At 41.0% G+C, this 25,031-nt stretch overlaps 1 protein-coding gene across 1 annotated transcript in view; it reads left to right on the top strand.

Annotated features, from left to right (window-relative positions):
- DMD (dystrophin) overlaps window positions 1-25,031 on the top strand; it is a 2,214,077-nt gene that overhangs the window by 399,888 nt on the left and 1,789,158 nt on the right. Inside the window, exons 9-10 of the mRNA XM_088454197.1 lie at window positions 15,692-15,880; window positions 23,727-23,908. Of these exons, the coding sequence (XP_088310323.1) occupies window positions 15,692-15,880; window positions 23,727-23,908 (371 nt within the window). The remainder of the gene's footprint in view (window positions 1-15,691; window positions 15,881-23,726; window positions 23,909-25,031) is intronic.

Genomic DNA, 25,031 nt, shown 5'->3' with positions numbered 1-25,031 from the left:
ATTAGGCTTTGATAGCTGATATGTGGCTTAATTAAAAGTCAAGCAAAGCATAACGAAGATCTCTACGTTGGAAAGAGATCTAGAATTCTTAATTAGAAAGTGCTTGTCTTTATGAAAATAGTCATTTAAAACAAAAACGTGGATTTATGTTCTGTGAAGGGTTCCATTTTTAATTGTGAAGCTGGCATAATATCTAGTTTGATATCACTACTCAATTATCAGCTGACATACTGTACTCGTCCTATATACTGTACATTGGATATAATTTTGTACTTATTATAGGGGTGTGTCTAGACACACATTCTATACCCCCTCTATGATCTGTTGCCCTCTGCATCAGTGTGGCCACGAGGGGGAGGGTGGTGGAATCAATGATAAAATTATGGTAAATGGATTAATGAATATGTAAATTGAGATGGGGTTAATGAATAATTATGATCATTAAAAGGAGGTTAATGGAGAATGATGATGAGAAAGAGTTAATGAAGGAGTCTTGGTAATGGAGACAGAGGGGTTAATGAATGATTAATGATTTGTTTTCCTGGAAACTAAATGGGCTGCGACATCTATGCTGCTTGTGTATTTGGAAACAATGCAGTGATCTATTTAAGTTTACCATTTATTTTGTTCTGTAATTTCTAAATTTGTTCTCAAGTATTCATGTACAATAACATTGTGTTGTCATTATTATATGAAGGTTATTGACTGTAATAAGAATAAGAAGTAAGAATATATGTAACTCTATCTAATAAATGAACAGTACTGTTTAATACAGTTATTGTGGTTTAGCATGAAAACCTATGCGCCTGTTTTTCCAGGATACTGTAGAACATGGACTTGCTTAGCAGATTGTTATCCGTAGTGGTATGAGCTCATTTTGTGTGTAATGAAGGGTAGATAGGTCTAGGCCATTTGAGGCATTCCCCACATCCGTATCCTAATTTGCAAAAACTGGATCTCACATTGTGGGACAGGATATACAGTATAAATAGTCATGAAGCTGTGATGATTGAGCATACCATAAAATCTTCCTACTGTATTTGTTAGTGGTCGTCAGGGATTTTTTAGTTGGATTCATTTACTTGAACATTTAAACCACAACAGAAATGGCATTAGTCAGTACAGGTTGAGTCTCCCATAACCAAAATGCTTGGAACCAGGGATATTTTGGATATGGAATATTCCGTATTTTGGAATATTTGCATACCATAATGAAATATCTTGGGAATGAGACCCAAATCTATACACACAGAATGCATTTATGTTAGGGGTGAGCGGGTTCGGATTTCTGAAATCCGAACCCCCCCGAGCCCCCCCGATCCGAGTCCGATCCGAATCAGGCTCGACTTTTCCCGCCTGACTCGGATCTGAAATCGAGGCAAAACGTCATCATCCCGCCTTCCGAGTCTCGCGGGTTTTGGATCCTATATAAGGTACCCGCGTCGGCGCCATTTTCTCACTCGGCTGTGGACAGTGAAGAGGGAGGGTGGAAGTTAGGGCTGTGTAGTGTAGTGTAGTGTAGTGCTGCTGTTCTCCACTACTTCAAAGTCCATAGGGGCTGGCTGTGTTGTGCTGTGCTGCTGTTGTTAATAGGGGCTGTGTCCACTACTTTAAAGTCCATAGGGGCTGGCTGGACTGTGTTGTGCAGTCAGTTCTCCATAGGGGCTGTGTCCACTCCAAAGTCCTGTGCAGTGTCCCAGTCCTAAAGGGGTGCTGTAGTGTTGTCCAGGGGGTGCTCTGTCCATCAGGGGTGCTCCCCCCAAGTGCTAAAAAAATAATATATTTTCTGTGTTTGTGAATTGTGTGCGCAGTAGCCGCACGTGCATCAACAAAGTAGTGCCAAGCGTGCGCCTGTGTCATAAGTAAAGGGCCGGCTGGCTTGACCGTTAAGGGTGCTGTAACCCCCGAAAGTACACTCCAGTCCAAACCAAAAAAAAAATTATTTTCTGTGTTTGTGAATTGTGTGCGCAGTAGCCGCACGTGCATCAACAAAGTAGTGCCAAGCGTGCGCCTGTGTCATAAGTAAAGGGCCGGCTGGCTTGACCGTTAAAGGGTGCTGTAACCCCCAAAGTACACTCCAGTCCAAACCAAAAAAAAAATTATTTTCTGTGTTTGTGAATTGTGTGCGCAGTAGCCGCACGTGCATCAACAAAGTAGTGCCAAGCGTGCGCCTGTGTCATAAGTAAAGGGCCGGCTGGCTAGACCGTTAAAGGGTGCTGTAACCCCCGAAAGTACACTCCAGTCCAAACCAAAAAAAAAATTATTTTCTGTGTTTGTGAATTGTGTGCGCAGTAGCCGCACGTGCATCAACAAAGTAGTGCCAAGCGTGCGCCTGTGTCATAAGTAAAGGGCCGGCTGGCTTCACCGTTAAGGTTGCTGTAACCCCCAAACTACACTCCAAACCAAAAAAATATATATTTTCTGTGTTTGTGACTTGTGTGCACTGTGGCTGCACGTGCATCAACAAAGGAGCAGCGCCAAGCGTGCGCCTGTGTCCCATAAGTAAAGAGCCGGCTGGCTCATTTCTTAAAGGGTGGTGTAACCCACAAAGTGCACTACTCTCCAGCAAAAATAAAAAAATATTTTCTGTGTTTGTGTGCGCTTTAGCCGCACGTATATATATCAATATAACATAAATGGAGGACCAAACTTTCTCCGATAAAAATAAAATAGGGAAAGATCAAGAACCACTTCCTCCTAGTGCTATTGCTGCTGCTGGGAGTTGTTCATCATCCCAGAGAGGAAGTAGGAACATCACTACTTTTACTAAACAATTGACCCTCCAACAGTCCCTAGCGATGAGGATGAAGTACGACAGCAGTCATCCTGAAGCAAAACGTATAACTGAGGCCTTGACTGCTATGTTGGTGTTAGACGTGCGTCCGGTATCCGACATTAGTGCAGTGGGATTTAGACAATTGATGGAGGTAGTGTGTCCTCGGTTCCAAATCCCGTCTAGATTCCACCTGCATCCTCAAAGCAGCAGCGACAAGCGTGCGTCTGTCTGTTAAAGGGTGGTGACACCCTCAAAGTGTGCTACACAAACAATTAAAATATTGTTCTTTTTTTTTCTGTCTTTGTGAATTGTGTGGGCTGTAGCCGCACCTGCATCCTTAAAGCAGCAGCGACAAGCGTGCGTCTGTCTGTTAAAGGGTGGTGACACCCTCACAGTGTGCTACACAAACAATTAAAATATTGATCTTTTTTTTTCGGTCTTTGTGAAATGTGTGGGCTGTAGCCGCACCTGCATCCTTAAAGCAGCAGCGACAAGCGTGCGTCTGTCTGTTGAAGGGTGGTGTAACTCTCAAAGTGCTCCAAAAAATAAAAAACTATTTTTTTAATGTGTTTGTGACTTGTGTGCGATGTAGCCGCACTTGCATCCTCAAAGCAGCAGCGACAAGCGTGCATCTGTCTGTTAAAGGGTGGTGACACCCTCAAAGTGTGCTACACAAACAATAAAAATATTCTTCTTCTTTTTTCTGTCTTTGTGAATTGTGTGGGCTGTAGCCGCACCTGCATCCTTAAAGCAGCAGCGACAAGCGTGCATCTGTCTGTTAAAGGGTGGTGACACCCTCAAAGTGTGCTACACAAACAATTAAAATATTGTTCTTTTTTCTGTCTTTGTGAATTGTGTGGGCTGTAGCCGCACCTGCATCTTTAAAGCAGCAGCGACAAGCGTGCGTCTGTCTGTTAAAGGGTGGTGACACCCTCAAAGTGTGCTACACAAACAATTAAAATATTGTTCTTTTTTTTTTGGTCTTTGTGAACTGTGTGGGCTGTAGCCGCACCTGCAACCTTAAAGCAGCAGCGACAAGCGTGCGTCTGTCTGTTAAAGGGTGGTGACACCCTCAAAGTGTGCTACACAAACAATAAAATAATCTTCTTCTTTTTTCTGTCTATGTGAATTGTGTGGGCTGTAGCCGCACCTGCATCCTTAAAGCAGCAGCGACAAGCGTACTTCTGTCTGTTAAAGGGTGGTGACACCCTCAAAGTGTTCTACACAAACAATTAAAATATTGTTCTTTTTTTTCGGTCTTTGTGAAATGTGTGGGCTGTAGCCGCACCTGCATCCTTAAAGCAGCAGCGACAAGCGTGTGTTTGTCTGTTAAAGGGTGGTGTAACTCTCAAAGTGCTCCAAAAAATAAAAAGCTATTTTTTTAATGTGTTTGTGACTTGTGTGCGATGTAGCCGCACTTGCATCCTCAAAGCAGCAGCGACAAGCGTGCGTCTGTCTGTTAAAGGGTGGTGACACCCTCAAAGTGTGCTACACAAACAATTAAAATATTGTTCTTTTTTTTCTGTCTTTGTGAATTGTGTGGGCTGTAGCCGCACCTGCATCCTTAAAGCAGCAGCGACAAGCGTGCGTCTGTCTGTTAAAGGGTGGTGACACCCTCACAGTGTGCTACACAAACAATTAAAATATTGATCTTTTTTTTTCGGTCTTTGTGAAATGTGTGGGCTGTAGCCGCACCTGCATCCTTAAAGCAGCAGCGACAAGCGTGCGTCTGTCTGTTAAAGGGTGGTGTAACTCTCAAAGTGCTCCAAAAAATAAAAAACTATTTTTTTAATGTGTTTGTGACTTGTGTGCGATGTAGCCGCACTTGCATCCTCAAAGCAGCAGCGACAAGCGTGCGTCTGTCTGTTAAAGGGTGGTGACACCCTCAAAGTGTGCTACACAAACAATAAAAATATTCTTCTTCTTTTTTCTGTCTTTGTGAATTGTGTGGGCTGTAGCCGCACCTGCATCCTTAAAGCAGCAGCGACAAGCGTGTGTCTGTCTGTTAAAGGGTGGTGACACCCTCAAAGTGTGCTACACAAACAATTAAAATATTGTTCTTTTTTCTGTCTTTGTGAATTGTGTGGGCTGTAGCCGCACCTGCATCCTTAAAGCAGCAGCGACAAGCGTGCGTCTGTCTGTTAAAGGGTGGTGTAACTCACGAAGTGCTCCAAAAAATAAAAAACTATTTTTTTTATGTGTTTGTGACTTGTGTGCGATGTAGCCGCACTTGCATCCTCAAAGCCACAGCGACAAGCGTGCGTCTGTCTGTTAAAGGGTGGTGACACCCTCAAAGTGTGCTACACAAACAATAAAAATATTCTTCTTTTTTCTGTCTTTGTGAATTGTGTGGGCTGTAGCCGCACCTGCATCCTTAAAGCAGCAGCGACAAGCGTGCGTCTGTCTGTTAAAGGGTGGTGACACCCTCAAAGTGTGCTACACAAACAATTAAAATATTGTTCTTTTTTTTTCGGTCTTTGTGAAATGTGTGGGCTGTAGCCGCACCTGCATCCTTAAAGCAGCAGCGACAAGCGTGCGTCTGTCTGTTAAAGGGTGGTGACACCCTCAAAGTGTGCTACACAAAGAATAAAAATATTCTTCTTCTTTTTTCTGTCTTTGTGAATTGTGTGGGCTGTAGCCGCACTTGCATCCTCAAAGCAGCAGCGACAAGCGTGCGTCTGTCTGTTAGAGGGTGGTGTAACCCTCAAAGTGTGCTCCACAAACAATAAAAATATTCTTTTTTTTTTTCTGTCTTTGTGAATTGTGTGGGCTGTAGCCGCACTTGAATCCTCAAAGCAGCAGCGACAAGCGTGCGTCTGTCTGTTAAAGGATTACATCGGTGACAGCATCCAAGTAGGCATGTCAGACAGTCCATACCTGTACTGGCAGGAAAAAGAAGCAATTTGGAGGTCCCTGTACAAACTGGCTCTATTTTACCTGAGTTGCCCCCCCTCCAGTGTGTACTCCGAAAGAGTGTTTAGTGCAGCCGGGAACCTTGTTAGCGAAAGGCGTAGGAGGTTGCTTCCACAAAATGTGGAGAAGATGATGTTCATAAAATGAATGATCAACTCTTCCAGGGAGACCAGCCTCCAGAACGTACAGAGGGACCTGTGGTTCCAGCAGGGACGAATTAATACTCTGTGAGGATGAGGATGTACATAACACTGAAGAGGGTGAGGAATCTGTGGATGAGGAGGATGAGGACGACTTCTTGCCTCCGTAGAGCCAGTTTGTGCAGGGACAGATTAATTGCCAGCTTGTTTTGTGGGGGCCCAAACGAACCAATCATTTCAGCCACAGTTGTGTGGCAGACCCTGGCGCTGAAATGATTGGTTTGTTAAAGTGTGCATGTCCTGTTTATACAACATAAGGGTGGGTGGGAGGGCCCAAGGACAATTCCATCTTGCACCTCTTTTTTTTCTTTGCATTATGTACAGTTTGGGGCCTAGTTTTTCAATGCCATCCTGTCTGCCACTGCAGTTTCACGCCTAGATGGGTCACGTGTTTGTGCCGCCCACTCGTGTCGCTTAGCATAGTCATCCAGCTACCTCGGTGCAACCTTTTGGACATAAAAACACTATTGTGAGGTGTGAGGTATTCAGAATAGACTGGAAATGAGTGGAAATTAAGGTTATTGAGGTTAATAATAGCATAGGAGCAGAAAAACCTACAAATTCTGTGATTTTAGCTGTTTTTATGCTTTTTTTCAAAAAAATACAGATCCAAAACACAAAACCCAGAACCCAAAACACGGAAGGGTGGTTTTGGCAAAACCAATCCAGATCCAAAACACGAAGAAAGATCCAGATCCAAAACCAAAACACAAAACACGAAAAGTGGCCGGTGCACACCCCTAATTTATGTGTTATATACACCTTATACACACAGCCTGCAAGTCATTTTATACAATATTTCAATAATTTTGTGGCTCAAACAAAGTTTGTGTACATACATGAAATTCATTTATGTTTCATATACACAGCCTGAAGGTAATTTTATACAATATTTTTAATAATTCTGTGCCTTAAACAAAGTTTATGTACATTGAACCATCAAAAAGCAAAGGTGTCACTATCTCAGTCATGCTAAAAATTTCGTAATATTTGGATATGGGAGACACAACCTCTACTTTTAAAATAATTTCTACAAAGTGTTTTGCTACATCTAGGCACTAATTGTACAGTACATAAATTTGTTGGCATTAAAAAATATATTTTAAAGCAAAATGTAAGTAAAATGTGTGCTACCTGAAATATTGTCCCCTTCATTGTAGGAGTTACATCAAGCATACTGCTGTGTATAGAACCAAATATAGGGTACACCAAATATTAATAGCGCAGTGTTTAACCTGTTCTTGATATGTTCCTTGAAACCTCCCATTCAATACAGTAACATCAACTCACATTGTACGAACAGATGAACTATGACAGCACTGATCTAGCTGTACTATAACACTTTGTAAATAATTATAGACCCTCTGGCGAATGTTTATAAGAGATATTGTAAAATTGCACCTACACACTTGCTCATTTGATACTGTCCTTGTAGATGAGAACAGTCATCCTTGAATTATTATTATTCAAGGATGAGCATCTTAATGAGATTTCACTTTACAATAATACTACATTGCAGAATATGCTGGTAATACCGCACTCTAGTCTCTCTCTATTTCTTGGAACACTACACACATATAAGATGTATAATAGTATTCATGGGTGTCTGAATGGGGGGGGGGCAAGGGGGCGGCTTGCCCCCCCCACCAAACATTTCAAAGGAGCAGCGGTCGTGGACTGTCAGGGCTGTGCAGCTTTATAGTAACTGGCTGCACAGCCCCTGCACTGCATGGAGGAGGAGGTGTAATGTGCTCTCTTTAATATAAAAGCCGCACATTACACTTCCTCCTCCATGTGATGCAAGGGCTGTGCAGCCAGTTACTATAAAGCACAGCCACTGACAGTCTGCTGCCGCTGCTTAGGTATGATAGAGGGGAGAGGGGGGATGGGGGCAGCGCTGGAACGATTTTTATTTGCCCCCAATATAACATCATTCCAACGCCCCTGGTAGTATTGTATTTTCAGTGGTACAAGTAAATGGCCATAAGAAACAGCTCTTTGTTTGGTTTTCCTTTGATTTTTGGAATGTTAATATACAGTACTTAATATAAGGCAGGGGTCTTCGACCTTGGCCCTCCAACTGCTGTGGAACTACACATCCCAGCATGCACTGCCATAGTTTTAGCATGCTGTTATATCAAAAAGGTGGCAGTACATGCTGGGATGTGTAGTTACACAGCAGGTGAAGGGACAAGGTTGAATACCCCTGATATAAGGGATAACACTTTCTGCAGTTATTGTACATTATTTGGTGACTAAGTGTGACTTACTATTAGGGGTGTGCACCGGCCACTTTTCGTGTTTTGTGTTTTGGTTTTGGATCTGGATCTTTCTTCGTGTTTTGGATCTGGATTGGTTTTGCCAAAACCACCCTTCCGTGTTTTGGGTTCTGGGTTTTGTGTTTTGGATCTGTATTTTTTTGAAAAAAAGCATAAAAACAGCTAAAATCACAGAATTTGTAGGTTTTTCTGCTCCTATGCTATTATTAACCTCAATAACCTTAATTTCCACTCATTTCCAGTCTATTCTGAATACCTCACACCTCACAATAGTGTTTTTATGTCCAAAAGGTTGCACCGAGGTAGCTGGATGACTATGCTAAGCGACACGAGTGGGCGGCACAAACACGTGACCCATCTAGGCGTGAAACTGCAGTGGCAGACAGGATGGCATTGAAAAACTAGGCCCCAAACTGTACATAATGCAAAGAAAAAAAAGAGGTGCAAGATGGAATTGTCCTTGGGCCCTCCCACCCACCCTTATGTTGTATAAACAGGACATGCACACTTTAACAAACCAATCATTTCAGCGCCAGGGTCTGCCACACAACTGTGGCTGAAATGATTGGTTCGTTTGGGCCCCCACAAAACAAGCTGGCAATTAATCTGTCCCTGCACAAACTGGCTCTACGGAGGCAAGAAGTCGTCCTCATCCTCCTCATCCACAGATTCCTCACCCTCTTCAGTGTTATGTACATCCTCATCCTCACAGAGTATTAATTCGTCCCTGCTGGAACCACAGGTCCCTCTGTACGTTCTGGAGGCTGGTCTCCCTGGAAGAGTTGATCATTCATTTTATGAACATCATCTTCTCCACATTTTGTGGAAGCAACCTCCTACGCCTTTCGCTAACAAGGTTCCCGGCTGCACTAAACACTCTTTCGGAGTACACACTGGAGGGGGGGCAACTCAGGTAAAATAGAGCCAGTTTGTACAGGGACCTCCAAATTGCTTCTTTTTCCTGCCAGTACAGGTACGGACTGTCTGACATGCCTACTTGGATGCTGTCACCGATGTAATCCTTTAACAGACAGACGCACGCTTGTCGCTGCTGCTTTGAGGATTCAAGTGCGGCTACAGCCCACACAATTCACAAAGACAGAAAAAAAAAAGAATATTTTTATTGTTTGTGGAGCACACTTTGAGGGTTACACCACCCTCTAACAGACAGACGCACGCTTGTCGCTGCTGCTTTGAGGATGCAAGTGCGGCTACAGCCCACACAATTCACAAAGACAGAAAAGAAGAAGAATATTTTTATTCTTTGTGTAGCACACTTTGAGGGTGTCACCACCCTTTAACAGACAGACGCACGCTTGTCGCTGCTGCTTTAAGGATGCAGGTGCGGCTACAGCCCACACATTTCACAAAGACCGAAAAAAAAAGAACAATATTTTAATTGTTTGTGTAGCACACTTTGAGGGTGTCACCACCCTTTAACAGACAGACGCACGCTTGTCGCTGCTGCTTTAAGGATGCAGGTGCGGCTACAGCCCACACAATTCACAAAGACAGAAAAAAGAATATTTTTATTTTTTGTGTAGCACACTTTGAGGGTGTCACCACCCTTTAACAGACAGACGCACGCTTGTCGCTGCGGCTTTGAGGATGCAAGTGCGGCTACATCGCACACAAGTCACAAACACATAAAAAAAATAGTTTTTTATTTTTTGGAGCACTTCGTGAATTACACCACCCTTTAACAGACAGACGCACGCTTGTCGCTGCTGCTTTAAGGATGCAGGTGCGGCTACAGCCCACACAATTCACAAAGACAGAAAAAAGAAGAAGAATATTTTTATTGTTTGTGTAGCACACTTTGAGGGTGTCACCACCCTTTAACAGACAGGCGCACGCTTGTCGCTGCTGCTTTGAGGATGCAAGTGTGGCTACATCGCACACAAGTCACAAACACATTAAAAAATTTTTTTTTGATTTTTTGGAGCACTTTGAGAGTTACAACACCCTTTAACAGACAGACGCACGCTTGTCGCTGCTGCTTTGAGGATGCAAGTGCGGCTACAGCCCACACAATTCACAAAGACAGAAAAAAAAAGAACAATATTTTAATTGTTTGTGTAGCACACTTTGAGGGTGTCACCACCCTTTAACAGACAGACGCACGCTTGTCGCTGCTGCTTTAAGGATGCAGGTGCGGCTACAGCCCACACATTTCACAAAGACAGAAAAAAAAAGAACAATATTTTAATTGTTTGTGTAGCACACTTTGAGGGTGTCACCACCCTTTAACAGACAGATGCATGCTTGTCGCTGCTGCTTTGAGGATGCAGGTGGAATCTAGACGGGATTTGGAACCGAGGACACACTACCTCCATCAATTGTCTAAATCCCACTGCACTAATGTCGGATACCGGACGCACGTCTAACACCAACATAGCAGTCAAGGCCTCAGTTATACGTTTTGCTTCAGGATGACTGCTGTCGTACTTCATCCTCATCGCTAGGGACTGTTGGAGGGTCAATTGTTTAGTAAAAGTAGTGATGTTCCTACTTCCTCTCTGGGATGATGAACAACTCCCAGCAGCAGCAACAGCACTAGTAGGAAGTGGTTCTTGATCTTTCCCTATTTTATTTTTATCAGAGAAAGTTTGGTCCTCCATTTATGTTATATTGATATATATACGTGCGGCTAAAGCGCACAAAAACACAGAAAATATTTTTTTATTTTTGCTGGAGAGTAGTGCACTTTGTGGGTTACACCATCCTTTAAGAAATGAGCCAGCCGGCTCTTTACTTATGGGACACAGGCGCACGCTTGGCGCTGCTCCTTTGTTGATGCACGTGCAGCCACAGTGCACACAAGTCACAAACACAGAAAATATATATTTTTTTGGTTTGGAGTGTACTTTGGGGGTTACAGAACCCTTTAACGGTCAAGCCAGCCGGCCCTTTACTTATGACACAGGCGCACGCTTGGCACTACTTTGTTGATGCACGTGCGGCTACTGCGCACACAATTCACAAACACAGAAAATAAATTTTTTTTTGGTTTGGACTGGAGTGTACTTTGGGGGTTACAGCACCCTTTAACGGTCAAGCCAGCCGGCCCTTTACTTATGACACAGGCGCACGCTTGGCACTACTTTGTTGATGCACGTGCGGCTACTGCGCACACAATTCACAAACACAGAAAATAAATTTTTTTTTGGTTTGGACTGGAGTGTACTTTGGGGGTTACAGCACCCTTTAACGGTCAAGCCAGCCGGCCCTTTACTTATGACACAGGCGCACGCTTGGCACTACTTTGTTGATGCACGTGCGGCTACTGCGCACACAATTCACAAACACAGAAAATAATTTTTTTTTTGGTTTGGACTGGAGTGTACTTTCGGGGGTTACAGCACCCTTTAACGGTCAAGCCAGCCGGCCCTTTACTTATGACACAGGCGCATGCTTGGCACTACTTTGTTGATGCACGTGCGGCTACTGCGCACACAATTCACAAACACAGAAAATAAATTTTTTTTTGGTTTGGACTGGAGTGTACTTTGGGGGTTACAGCACCCTTTAACGGTCAAGCCAGCCGGCCCTTTACTTATGACACAGGCGCACGCTTGGCACTACTTTGTTGATGCACGTGCGGCTACTGCGCACACAATTCACAAACACAGAAAATTATTTTTTTTTTGGTTTGGACTGGAGTGTACTTTGGGGGTTACAGCACCCTTTAACGGTCAAGCCAGCCGGCCCTTTACTTATGACACAGGCGCACGCTTGGCACTACTTTGTTGATGCACGTGCGGCTACTGCGCACACAATTCACAAACACAGAAAATAAATTTTTTTTTGGTTTGGACTGGAGTGTACTTTGGGGGTTACAGCACCCTTTAACGGTCAAGCCAGCCGGCCCTTTACTTATGACACAGGCGCATGCTTGGCACTACTTTGTTGATGCACGTGCGGCTACTGCGCACACAATTCACAAACACAGAAAATAATTTTTTTTTTGGTTTGGACTGGAGTGTACTTTGGGGGTTACAGCACCCTTTAACGGTCAAGCCAGCCGGCCCTTTACTTATGACACAGGCGCACGCTTGGCACTACTTTGTTGATGCACGTGCGGCTACTGCGCACACAATTCACAAACACAGAAAATAATTTTTTTTTTGGTTTGGACTGGAGTGTACTTTCGGGGGTTACAGCACCCTTAACGGTCAAGCCAGCCGGCCCTTTACTTATGACACAGGCGCACGCTTGGCACTACTTTGTTGATGCACGTGCGGCTACTGCGCACACAATTCACAAACACAGAAAATAATTTTTTTTTTGGTTTGGACTGGAGTGTACTTTCGGGGGTTACAGCACCCTTTAACGGTCAAGCCAGCCGGCCCTTTACTTATGACACAGGCGCACGCTTGGCACTACTTTGTTGATGCACGTGCGGCTACTGCGCACACAATTCACAAACACAGAAAATAAATTTTTTTTTGGTTTGGACTGGAGTGTACTTTGGGGGTTACAGCACCCTTTAACGGTCAAGCCAGCCGGCCCTTTACTTATGACACAGGCGCACGCTTGGCACTACTTTGTTGATGCACGTGCGGCTACTGCGCACACAATTCACAAACACAGAAAATAATTTTTTTTTTGGTTTGGACTGGAGTGTACTTTCGGGGGTTACAGCACCCTTTAACGGTCAAGCCAGCCGGCCCTTTACTTATGACACAGGCGCACGCTTGGCACTACTTTGTTGATGCACGTGCGGCTACTGCGCACACAATTCACAAACACAGAAAATAAATTTTTTTTTGGTTTGGACTGGAGTGTACTTTGGGGGTTACAGCACCCTTTAACGGTCAAGCCAGCTGGCCCTTTACTTATGACACAGGCGCACGCTTGGCACTACTTTGTTGATGCGCGTGCGGCTACTGCGCACACAATTCACAAACACAGAAAATAAATTTTTTTTTGGTTTGGACTGGAGTGTACTTTGGGGGTTACAGCACCCTTTAACGGTCAAGCCAGCCGGCCCTTTACTATGACACAGGCGCACGCTTGGCACTACTTTGTTGATGCACGTGCGGCTACTGCGCACACAATTCACAAACACAGAAAATAATTTTTTTTTTGGTTTGGACTGGAGTGCACTTTCGGGGGTTACAGCACCCTTAACGGTCAAGCCAGCCGGCCTTTTACTTATGACACAGGCGCACGCTTGGCACTACTTTGTTGATGCACGTGCGGCTACTGCGCACACAATTCACAAACACAGAAAATATTTTTTTTTTTGGTTTGGACTGGAGTGTACTTTGGGGGTTACAGCACCCTTAACGGTCAAGCCAGCCGGCCCTTTACTTATGACACAGGCGCACGCTTGGCACTACTTTGTTGATGCACGTGCGGCTACTGCGCACACAATTCACAAGCACAGAAAATAATTTTTTTTTTGGTTTGGACTGGAGTGTACTTTCGGGGGTTACAGCACCCTTAACGGTCAAGCCAGCCGGCCCTTTACTTATGACACAGGCGCACGCTTGGCACTACTTTGTTGATGCACGTGCGGCTACTGCGCACACAATTCACAAACACAGAAAATAATTTTTTTTTTGGTTTGGACTGGAGTGTACTTTCGGGGGTTACAGCACCCTTAACGGTCAAGCCAGCCGGCCCTTTACTTATGACACAGGCGCACGCTTGGCACTACTTTGTTGATGCACGTGCGGCTACTGCGCACACAATTCACAAACACAGAAAATAATTTTTTTTTTGGTTTGGACTGGAGTGTACTTTCGGGGGTTACAGCACCCTTAACGGTCAAGCCAGCCGGCCCTTTACTTATGACACAGGCGCACGCTTGGCACTACTTTGTTGATGCACGTGCGGCTACTGCGCACACAATTCACAAACACAGAAAATAATTTTTTTTCGGTTTGGACTGGAGTGTACTTTCGGGGGTTACAGCACCCTTTAACGGTCAAGCCAGCTGGCCCTTTACTTATGACACAGGCGCACGCTTGGCACTACTTTGTTGATGCACGTGCGGCTACTGCACACACAATTCACAAACACAGAAAATATATTATTTTTTTAGCACTTGGGGGGAGCACCCCTGATGGACAGAGCACCCCCTGGACAACACTACAGCACCTCTTTAGGACTGGGACACTGCACAGGACTTTGGAGTGGACACAGCCCCTATGGAGAACTGACTGCACAACACAGTCCAGCCAGCCCCTATGGACTTTGAAGTAGTGGACACAGCCCCTATTAACAACAGCAGCACAGCACAACACAGCCAGCCCCTATGGACTTTGAAGTAGTGGACAACAGCAGCACTACACTACACTACACTACACAGCCCTAACTCCCACCCTCCCTCTTCACTGTCCACAGCCGAGTGAGAAAATGGCGCCGACGTGGGTACCTTATATAGGATCCAAAACCCGCGAGACTCGGAAGGCGGGATGATGACGTTTTGCCTCGATTTCAGATCCGAGTCAGGCGGGAAAAGTCGAGCCTGACTCGGATCGGACTCGGATCGGGGGGGCTCGGGGGGGTTCGGATTTCAGAAATCCGGACCCGCTCACCCCTACTTACTATACAGAAAAAAAGTGAAGAGAAAAAAACATACTTCAATGGTTCAAGATTATAGTCTGTTGCATTCAGTACTTCTAAAGTCTACTGGACACTAGATGTATGGCTTATTTCTGTTCACAATTATTCACTGCAACATAGATACAAACAATAACACCCATGTGCAATATCCCTTACTGATAATGAATGCAGCTGAGGACATATTGAACCCCTGTGCAAGCATACTGCCTATGTATTTGTATGTTACTAAAACGTAATGGGTGGTAATAGGCACAGCATGTATTACTCTTTTTCCATCCATTTCCTACATTTGTGTGCATGCTTTGATTTCTGATCCCTAAGAACAGCCAATAGAATCTGTGTACAGCTGTGAGTGGGATTCCAAAATGTGTTATATATGCAATACAATCTATTAGGGATCACCTTTATTACGGGCATAGATCAATCGCACACTTACATTACATTTGGGACCAGATCTAATAAAGGTTCAGCACCACTGGATGAAGAAAAGAATGTACTTGCATTACTACTTCTTCAAATAAATAATAATCATAAATTGATCTCTACAGGATTTAACAGTACACCCTTTATACAGAGACAAGCTCTTATCTTGCAAACTCCAGTGTTAAATCTCACATTTACCAGTTATTAGAGCTTTTGAAAAACAAAATCGAATAAATGATGACTTTAAACGGATCCGTGTTTTTTACAAACATAACAGATTATGTGCTGTCTTTTCAGGTATTCAATTCATGTTCATTCCAACCATCATGTACACAGAAAACCATCTGGAAAAAATAATATAGCACAGAAAAAATATGACACTTCTTATTGTGTTTGTTTTGCAAAGCTAAAGTTTATTTTATAATGGTATAGTACAAAGCTCTAAGTAATAAGTAAATATGCTCTCTCATTCTCAAAATAGGAACACCACAGTAATTCCTTTTCCTCTGTTATTTTTTCTACAGCCAATGGAAGGATTGGATGATAGAACATTTAGCAAATTAGTGATGGTGCCGAGAGCAGATCTAGAAAGTTATCAGTCTGCACTGGAGGGCGTTCTTACCTGGCTTCTTTCAACTGAGGATAGTTTACAAAGTCAGGGGGCAATTTCTGACAATGTCGAAGAAGTAAAAGAGCAGTTTCATACTCATGAGGTAAGTCAAGTGCTGTGGAAATGTTTTCAAAACAATGGGCCTGATTCAGCAGAGATCATAAATGCAACTACGTACGCAGATCGAGTGATTGTTAGCCATTGCGCATGCGTATAAGCCACACTGCACGTGCGTTACGATCGCACTGCTATTTATGCCTGCACAGAGGAATCCACCACAGAGTGAGTGACGGGCTGTGAGCATTTGAGGGTGGTGATGGGGGAGTGGTGGGAAAAACACAGGCGTGTCTGTCCCTTTGAACGCTGTTGCTTGGGCGTGCATAAATTAGCCACTGTGATTGCCTACACAGCTTCAGAGCCCACTAAGTGCGAAGAGACTTGCAATGTCTGTGGCACGTCAGACCTTGTGTAAATGCTGTGTGAGTGGTCGATGTGTGTCGATGATACCAATGTTTATGCAAAAGAGCCACGGTGGACGAATGTGAGAAAGCAGTAGTAGGCGTCTTTATGCCGGCTGAGCTTTGGCAAGCATTAGCATATATTTGCAGCTGCGTACTGTGCAAACTCACAGCTGTGATCGCAATTGCAATCGCTGCTGTATCAGGCCCAATGTCCAAAAATATGAGTTTCCAATAATAGAGCAGGGATTACTTTCTAATAGATGCCAGGTTATAGCAAAATTGTTACATTTTCAAATTTATTAAGCATGTACTTGATCTATGATATGTAGTAAACTCCAAGACTTGAAGATTACACAAGCGTCAGATCATAATCCCCATTGATAATAAATTGGAGACTACAATCTGCAGTGCTAATAAGCAATTTGCCAGAGATTTCTGAGAAATCTTCTGCCCTGCCATTAATATATAGGGTCAATACATAAAATTATGCAGAAACTGCAATTTCTGCATAATTTTATGTATCAAACAGTTTGATACGTAAACCCCTAAGTAAGATGAGGACAAAGGGTGAGTATAGGGCAACTGCCTAGAACTTGTAGGGCAAGCAATAGTAAATTACACTTTACTGTATAAAAGATTGTGATAAAATATATTGCACGTCAGGAAAAAGTGTACAGCCTGCTTTGGTAACAGTAATGCACTATGACAGTACAGTACATGGCTAATTTTAATCAAATCCTAACAAACATAAAAAACAAGCATAAAAAAGCAGTAATTGTTCCGCTTGCAGCAATAACACAGAAATTGTGTTTGACCAAAATAATTTTTACTTTTGCATCTTTTTTGAGGTAAAGGAAAATGTACAAATAAAAAAAAGGGAAGAATAGGAAACCTAATCCTAACACAGGATAAAATAACATATTCGGCATTTCTTACAATCACGGTGTACCAAATATCTGGTAATACTAGTCACACATCATGTATATTCACATAGGAAAAATCAAACACACAATTTTCCCGTAAAAAAGGAGTAATCTCAATCCCCTCCACTTTAGTTCCTGCCTAAACTGAGTCAGACACCCTGCAAACTAGAGAGTTTATGTCTCGATTACTCTAAGGAATGTTAGCTTCCTCCCCTTCCTTTACATATTGTTGCCAGAATGACCATTTCCTCATTAAAGAGTTAGGAGCAGATAAGTGCGGAGGTGAATAGGTCTCCATTTCATAATTATATTGAATCTTTACAATCGCTTTTGAAATATAGGGGGCATTAGAGGTTTTCCACAATTGAGCTATAACTGTTCTGGCTGCAATAAATATTTTCCAGTTAAATATCGCTCAGTTTTAGGGATGTTTACAAGACACCAATTCAGTATGGCAGGGTTTACAACAGTCTGTAATACTTTAGATAGTAAATCAAAAGCATCAGTCCAGAAATGATGCAATATTGGGCAGTCCTAAAATATGTGCATAAGAGTACTTTCTTCTAAACATTGTCTCCAACAACATTTTATGTAATTTAGTTGGAGTAAGGTATAATCTCTGAAGCAGTTTAAAGTACATTTCTAAATGGTTCGTACATTTGGACATTTGAAAAGAGCTGATATATATAGCTTCCCATTGTGCAAGGGTAAACGTATGTTGTAGGTCAGTTTCCCATCTAATCTGAGATGTTGATTAATCAGTGGGCTTAATTTGTATATACTGATACCAAAAACAGATATAGTTCTTTGTTGGTTGTGGTGTCAATTTTGTTTTTTTATAATACTTTTTTATTGATTTTTCAACATAATATCCTTGAAATGTACAAGGAATAAGCAAATACAATCATAATATCATATGATATAAGCGACAAAAGGATAAAAGAGACATATAATCAAACTACAGATAGTAAAGATAAATCAAGCATAACCTTTATCTTAAACCAAAGGTGTCAAATGATTTAGGCAAAAGTTAAAGTCAAATAATAATTGCTTAAGCAAAAGTGGAAGCTTCATTAACTTGATAACCATGCAATTCCAGTAAATATCAGTGGAATTAGTAGGAGAAACTATCATGATTGCATACCTGTTGTATCTTTTAAAAGGAGGAGATGCGCCTGAGAAGAAACCAATCAGTGTTTTCAAATTGTCTAATGATTTGATCCTGAATTGATTTGTCAAGTGTATTAATTTATTATTCCCATTTATTATAAAATCTTTCAACCCCTTTGTTTATATCTGGCATAGTCGATCGCCTGTCATAATATAACAATTGCAACATTTTCTGTTTAACTTCCATTAGAGAAGGAGATGACCTGTTAGTCCAATGTAACTAGATCACTTTCTTTGCTATTGTGACAATGCTAATAACAAAGGGGAGTATTGATGTTTTATTCATTCCTAAATCTGTGCCAATTTGTTTAAGTGCTTTTTAGCGGGTGTAGATAAAACTTTACTCAATCTACCCATATCTCTGAGCCAATGGGTAATATGAAGGTAAGCATACTAGACATTATTCAAAAGGTCATATTGTGATTGCAGTTGTGCAAAGGACAGAAGCTTATTACCTAAAAACAAGTTGTCAAAAGTATTAATTTACTACCAAAATCCAACTATCAAGGAAAAGATATGGAATCATTAAACTCACTACTTTAATAGGTTTCTGGCCGGTACCCTCCATTCTGAAATAGTATCTACAGTTTTTTTTCCATACTATCAATGTATCTATAGTTGTTTGTAAACAATTTTTGAAAGCTTGATGTGACACCTTTGGGACCCATAATAAATCAACTAAAGGAAAAAAAGTTTAATTCACTATAGTCCCAGGATTTAGTTCCAAGGGGCAATGACCAATTACAAAGTTGCGCCAAAAGGCATCCAGATTGATATTGGTGGAGGTCTGGGAGTTTAAGTCCCCCTAGCCTCCTTGGTAATGTCATAATGTATGTCACAAATCTTGGTGTTTTTTGTTGCCAAACATATGGAAGCATAAACCTTCTAAACTTTACTAAATACTCAGTAGGACATATATATGGGATAGTTCTAAACGGCTACATGAGCTTTGGTAGAAAAGGCATTTTGAAAGCAGCTATTCTACCTAGCCATGATATTTCATAAGATCCCCATGTATTGCTAAATGTTGTCTTATATAAATACATCGACTTCATATTAATTTCATAAGCATTTTTAATATGTGCCTGAATCTTGATTTCTAAATAGGTTATGAATGTTGACTTCCATGTATAGTGGAATAATCACTTTGAATATGCTAAAACAGATGGTGATACATTAATGGGTAAAGCCTCTGATTTTGACATATTGACCTTCTAATACGAAGCCTTTCCAAAGCTATCAAGTATATTGTATAGAATGGGTAAAGAAGTTAAAGGTTTGGTCACAAAAAGTAATACGTCGTCTGCAAAGAGAGACAGCTTATGAGAACCTTGTATTGAAGAATATCCCAGGAAACCATCCTGAATTCTAATTTTTTGTGCTAAAGGTTCCATGGCTAATACAAAAATCAAAGGAGACAAAGGACAACCATGTCTTGTTCCATTATGAATAGAGAATAAACTAGAAAGAAAGCCATTACTGTATACCCGTGAGTCTATTATGGCTATTGTAAATCCAAAGGACAACAACGTACTGTATATCTCATATATTCCCAATTAAGTCTATCAAAGGCCTTTTCAGCATCTAAAGAGAGTAAAATAAATTGCTCCTGAGACATAGATATAATTTCTATAATATTAAACATTCTTCTCGTATTATTGGAGGCTTGCCTATACAGACAAAGCCTATCTGATCTGGGTGTATAAGCCTTGGGAGAATTGGTGCTAACCTATTTGCAATTAACCAAGCAAATATTTAAAGATCAGTGTTAAGAAGTGAAATGGGCCTGTAATTCTTACAATTCATATGATCTTTGCCTGTTTTGGGTATAGTAATTATTTCAGCTTCCAGTAGTTCCTGGAGGAAATGCCCAATTTTATTGGCCTTATTAAAATGAGAGGTTAATAAAGGTGTCAGTACTTAGGAAAAACAAATATAGAAATCATTAATACAGCCATCTGGCCCTGGGGCCTTACCCTTAGGTAAGGTTTTAATAGCTAATGCAACCTCTTCCAGTCTCCATGGAGCATTAAAAACAAATAAATCCTCCCAAGTCAAAGAAGGTAGCTTTAAATTAGAAAAAAAAAATGGAGATATAGTATCCTTACTAGGTTGTGGAGTTAGCCTATTCGCTGATAAATTATAAAGATTAGCATAATATTTAGCAAATTGATTGAAAATACATTGTGAGTTGTATACCTTACTGCCTTGATCATTATATAAATACTGTATTCTATTATTAGCTCTAGGGCCCTGTAATTTTCGAGCAATTTTACCCAATTTATTTCCTGCCATATAAAATTTATATCTAGTCTTAAGAAGGGAAGCTTGCATACGATCTAAGAAATTTTTGTAATTTAGAGCATATCTCCTGTAGTTGTTTTTTAAGTTCTCTAGTAGGTTGTTTTTGATTTTGTTGTTCTAAATTAGCCAATTTAAGTTCTAATTGTTTCTGATGGGATATCAAATGTTTTTTTAAGGCGTGACCCTTGTTGTATAGCTATTCCTCTCACCACAGCTTTAAGAGCGCACCAATGCATAAAGATAGACATATGATCTGGAGCGTTGACAGCATGTTTAGCTCAGCATATTGAGGTTAAGACTTGGGTTACCTTGGGCATTGAAGATGATTTTCAGATAAGCGCCAGGGTCTTATTGGGTTTTTTTCCCATGGCCTACAACAATGGGACATGGTCTGACCAGGTCATGGGCAGAATTTTAATAATATATGTAAACTGAAGTGATCATTTATCAGTTAGAATAAGATCATTACAGGAGTAAGTATTATGCACACTAGAAAAATGTGTGTATTCAAGCTTCAGGATTTTCAGTTCTCCATATATCATACAGATCAAATTCAGCAAGAAGTCTTTTAAAAATCAGTGACGTTCCAGTATCTCTAGGAGTTCAAACATGATGGTCTAGATCTATCTATACAAGGGTCTGGGGCTATATTAAAATCTCTGCATAATATTAGATTACCTTTCTTGACTTCTTGAATTACTGTACATACTTTCCTTAGAAAAGGGATCTGATGATAATTTGGGGTATATATAGAGACTAATGTGACTTGAATACCATTTAGAGTACCCACTAAAATAATATCCATTTTTATCTACAATCTTAGTTAAAAGAGTGAAAGATGTATTAGAATGTATTAAAATAGCCACTACATTCCTTTTAAATGGACCATTGGCCATATAACATACTGGATATCTATAATCTTTAAGTGCAGGGTGATTTAAAGCGAGAAATGCATCTCCTGTAAAGCCACAACATCTGCTTTATAAATGGGAACGGTCTTTAATGGTAGGAGTCTTTTATTAGGGGAGTTTAACCCTTTTACATTCAGAGAAAAGTAGTTAACCATAATCTATATTGTGAGAAGATGCAGGTACACCCTTTCATCTACATTTTATAAATATCTTAATCTCCGGACAAAAATATATTCCAAATTCATCTTCAACTAAAAAGAACAGAAAAAATAGAAAACTAAAAAAAAAACATACCATAAAAAAAACAAATTGGCCCAGTATGTCAGGCAGGATTATTTGCTACATAAACAAAAAAAATATTGTGGGAAAAAAAAGACCATGGGTGGTTCAGGTGTCTTTTATGTCCCATCCCATGGGACCATTATGTGACAACAATTATGACCATAATGCATTTCTTTGTGAACCCTATATTATGTTAATCTATCCATACAGATCAAAATAAGTGATTACTGAAAAAGAGAAAAAACACATAGTAATCCCTAAAGACTGATATACTATACATCTAACGGCAACCCCTTTTCTGTCTTGGCCTGTATATGACCATATAGCGAAAAAAGGTAGCAAAAAAGTTAGAGATGAATAGGGTGTACTAGACAGCAGAAAAAAAGAGAAGAAAATAAAAGTGAAAGTTTTTAACAGTTTTGTTTAACCTATCTTCTTTGCCACCAATTCTATGTATAGGACACTCGATCTGCAGGAGACCTTTCCTCTTAGCCAACCGTCGACCATTCTTTAATTATTTGAGGTGTCGGTTGTAGGGTAGCCACGTTAATATTCCATTCTGTCAAAAGTTTATAACCTGCTTCTGCCAATTATACTACATGTGTTGTATCATTCCGTCAAATGAGCAGCTTAACTGGGTATCCCCAATGATCAGAAAGCTCATGTTTTCAAAGTGTCATAGTGATCTGTTGAAAAGAGCGACGTTTAGTTATAGTCATTATTGAGAGATCTGGAAACAATTGCAGCCCTCCTAGTACTGCTGAGGTTGTATCTGTTCTGGCCGTTTGAAGAATCACCTCTCTAATATGAAAAAAATGAAGCCAGAGCAAGTTTGGGCAAACCAAGAATCCTATCTATTAAAAGATCAGTATCCGATGCAGATGGCCAAAGCTTTTGAAACAACGCCAAAGTGAACTGAATTAAGTATTGTTTCTGAGATTCCACTAATCTTTATATATTATTTCTGCGTGAGCAGTCCTCCAAATCTGCCAGCTTATCAATAAGTGCAGAGACTTCCGTTGCCATAAACTCATGTGCAGATACTGTAGAAGACTATTTTGAGAAACTCCCAATTTTTTTATTTTTGTTTCAAGATGTTCAGTCCTTTCTTCTATGGAAGGCAGCTTCTACTTTATATCCAAAAGGGCAGACTGCATATCTGTCATTAGATCCGTTCTAAGGGTCTGGAGCATTTGATGCATGACACAAACAGTAAGTGGTCTATAGTCCATCGTAGGACTTATTTGAAGATCACGGATCACAGATGGAGAGCTAGGGTTAGAATTGCTTGTATACTCGAGGCCAGCAGGTAAGGTTTTATCTGCATCAGAATTCCTTTTCGTCTGAAACCTGATAGGCGTAGTTAAAGTAACAATTTTCTGTTTCTTGGGGCCCATATTTCCCAGCTTTACATGGAAGGCAATACAATATTGTTAAGTAACTTAATTCACAGAAAACCGTATCAATATATAATGCAAAGGGGCTCACTGGTAACACTTCCAATCTCATCACATTGCCACAGACATTGTAAATTGGTACATTATCCAGCAAAAGTATAATTCACATATCCCATTTTGTACAAAAAAATAAATACAGTTACTATCCATGTTTTGCAATAATAGTAACTTGATTTATTAAGCTGGTAAATCCTACAAGCATAATGTGGCAGAGAATTACATTTTTTTTTAAGTGATCTTAAGAAAAGAATACTTTCTGAAATAAAAACAATTGTTAATGTACAACAAATTCAGCATTCTCTTATCTCCTGCTACTTAGTACTTTATAATTTTAACACATACATTAGGTTGGAAATCAGCTTTATTTTCTGCCATATAATTATTCTTTGAAAAAAGTTAACTATTCTCCACTTCTGCTGTAAAAGTTTTCTTCATTTTCAGGGTTTTATGATGGAATTAACATCTCATCAGGGAAATGTTGGAGAAGTTCTGCAAGCTGGAAGCCAACTTTTAGCAGTTGGGAAACTTTCAGATGATGAAGAGAATGAAATCCAGGAACAAATGAATCTCCTCAATTCTCGATGGGAAAGTCTCAGGTTGGCGAGCATGGAAAGGCAAAGCAAGTGAGTTATAGCTTCTTTTTACCCCATAATTAGGTTTCTTCCTTTGTTTGGGAGACAGAAGGTTCTCATATTTTAGGAAAAAGTTATGAAGAGTTATAAAAGAACGACAACTTTTTACTGTGATATCCATCATGGTTACATAATTGCATTTTGTAAAATGTATAAAAAACAGATTTCGTTTCAAATATGTCCATAAACTACTGGTCACTGGTTTGGATTGCTTTTCAGATCCTTTGTATGAAATAACTATGGGGCCCATTTATTAATGATCACATTTTGCAATGCGATCAGGGCATGCAGTACTGCCCATCATCGCATTGCAAAATGCGATCATAGCAGCGGATGTATTAACCCGGCACATGCAGGGTGACGGGCTCCGAAAGCAATGTGGCCGGAGTGCATTCAAGGCTGCTGCGCATGCGCAGTCCCACGGACTGCACATGAGCGGCGCCCATTGCCAGTGGAGGGATCTGGGAGATCCCTCCGCTGGCTGATATGAGGTAAGTACCTATAGGCTATAGCGGCTAACGCTATCTTCAGATGGCATTAGCTGCTGGGGCCAATATCGGGAATGCTTCACACTCCCGATATTGATACATTTGGCAGCATCGCATCCCCCATAGAAAACTATGGGGGAGACAGCTGCCAGTCGCAATGGAGGGATCTCTGATACCTGCTCCTTCATACATCCGGGGGATACTTAGAATTTGAGGAAAACCCCTGAAAACGTGTGTTTTCGGGGATTTTACCTCAAATATTGAATGATAAATGGGCCCCTGTGTAGTTACATTTTATTTATGTGCAAAAGAGTATTCTCCAGCATGGGGGAGGGTAAAGATTGATAAAAAATTTGAATTAAATGAATTTTGTGGCTAGACCCATCCTTACTCCCTCATATAGGTAGAGCTACTGTAATGTGTGTTTTGGGAGGTGTCAAATGAATAAATATGCTGATTCACTCCCTACTGCCTGGTGCTGTTACCTGAGTAGTTTTACTTTTTACATTTATTGTTATGTTTTATTTTGGGTTTATTTCAGTTTATGCCTGATGTTATATTATTGATGCTGTGGTATTTTTGCAATTAAAATTTTTACTATTACCAATTTACTGTCTGTAAGTAGT

The sequence above is a fragment of the Taudactylus pleione genome, unplaced genomic scaffold, assembly GCF_031769625.1.
Source record: "Taudactylus pleione unplaced genomic scaffold, aTauple2 ptg000609l, whole genome shotgun sequence".
NCBI lineage: Eukaryota > Metazoa > Chordata > Amphibia > Anura > Myobatrachidae > Taudactylus > Taudactylus pleione.
Note: the sequence above shows the minus strand (reverse complement) of the source record. Positions and strands in the feature narration are given on the sequence as shown.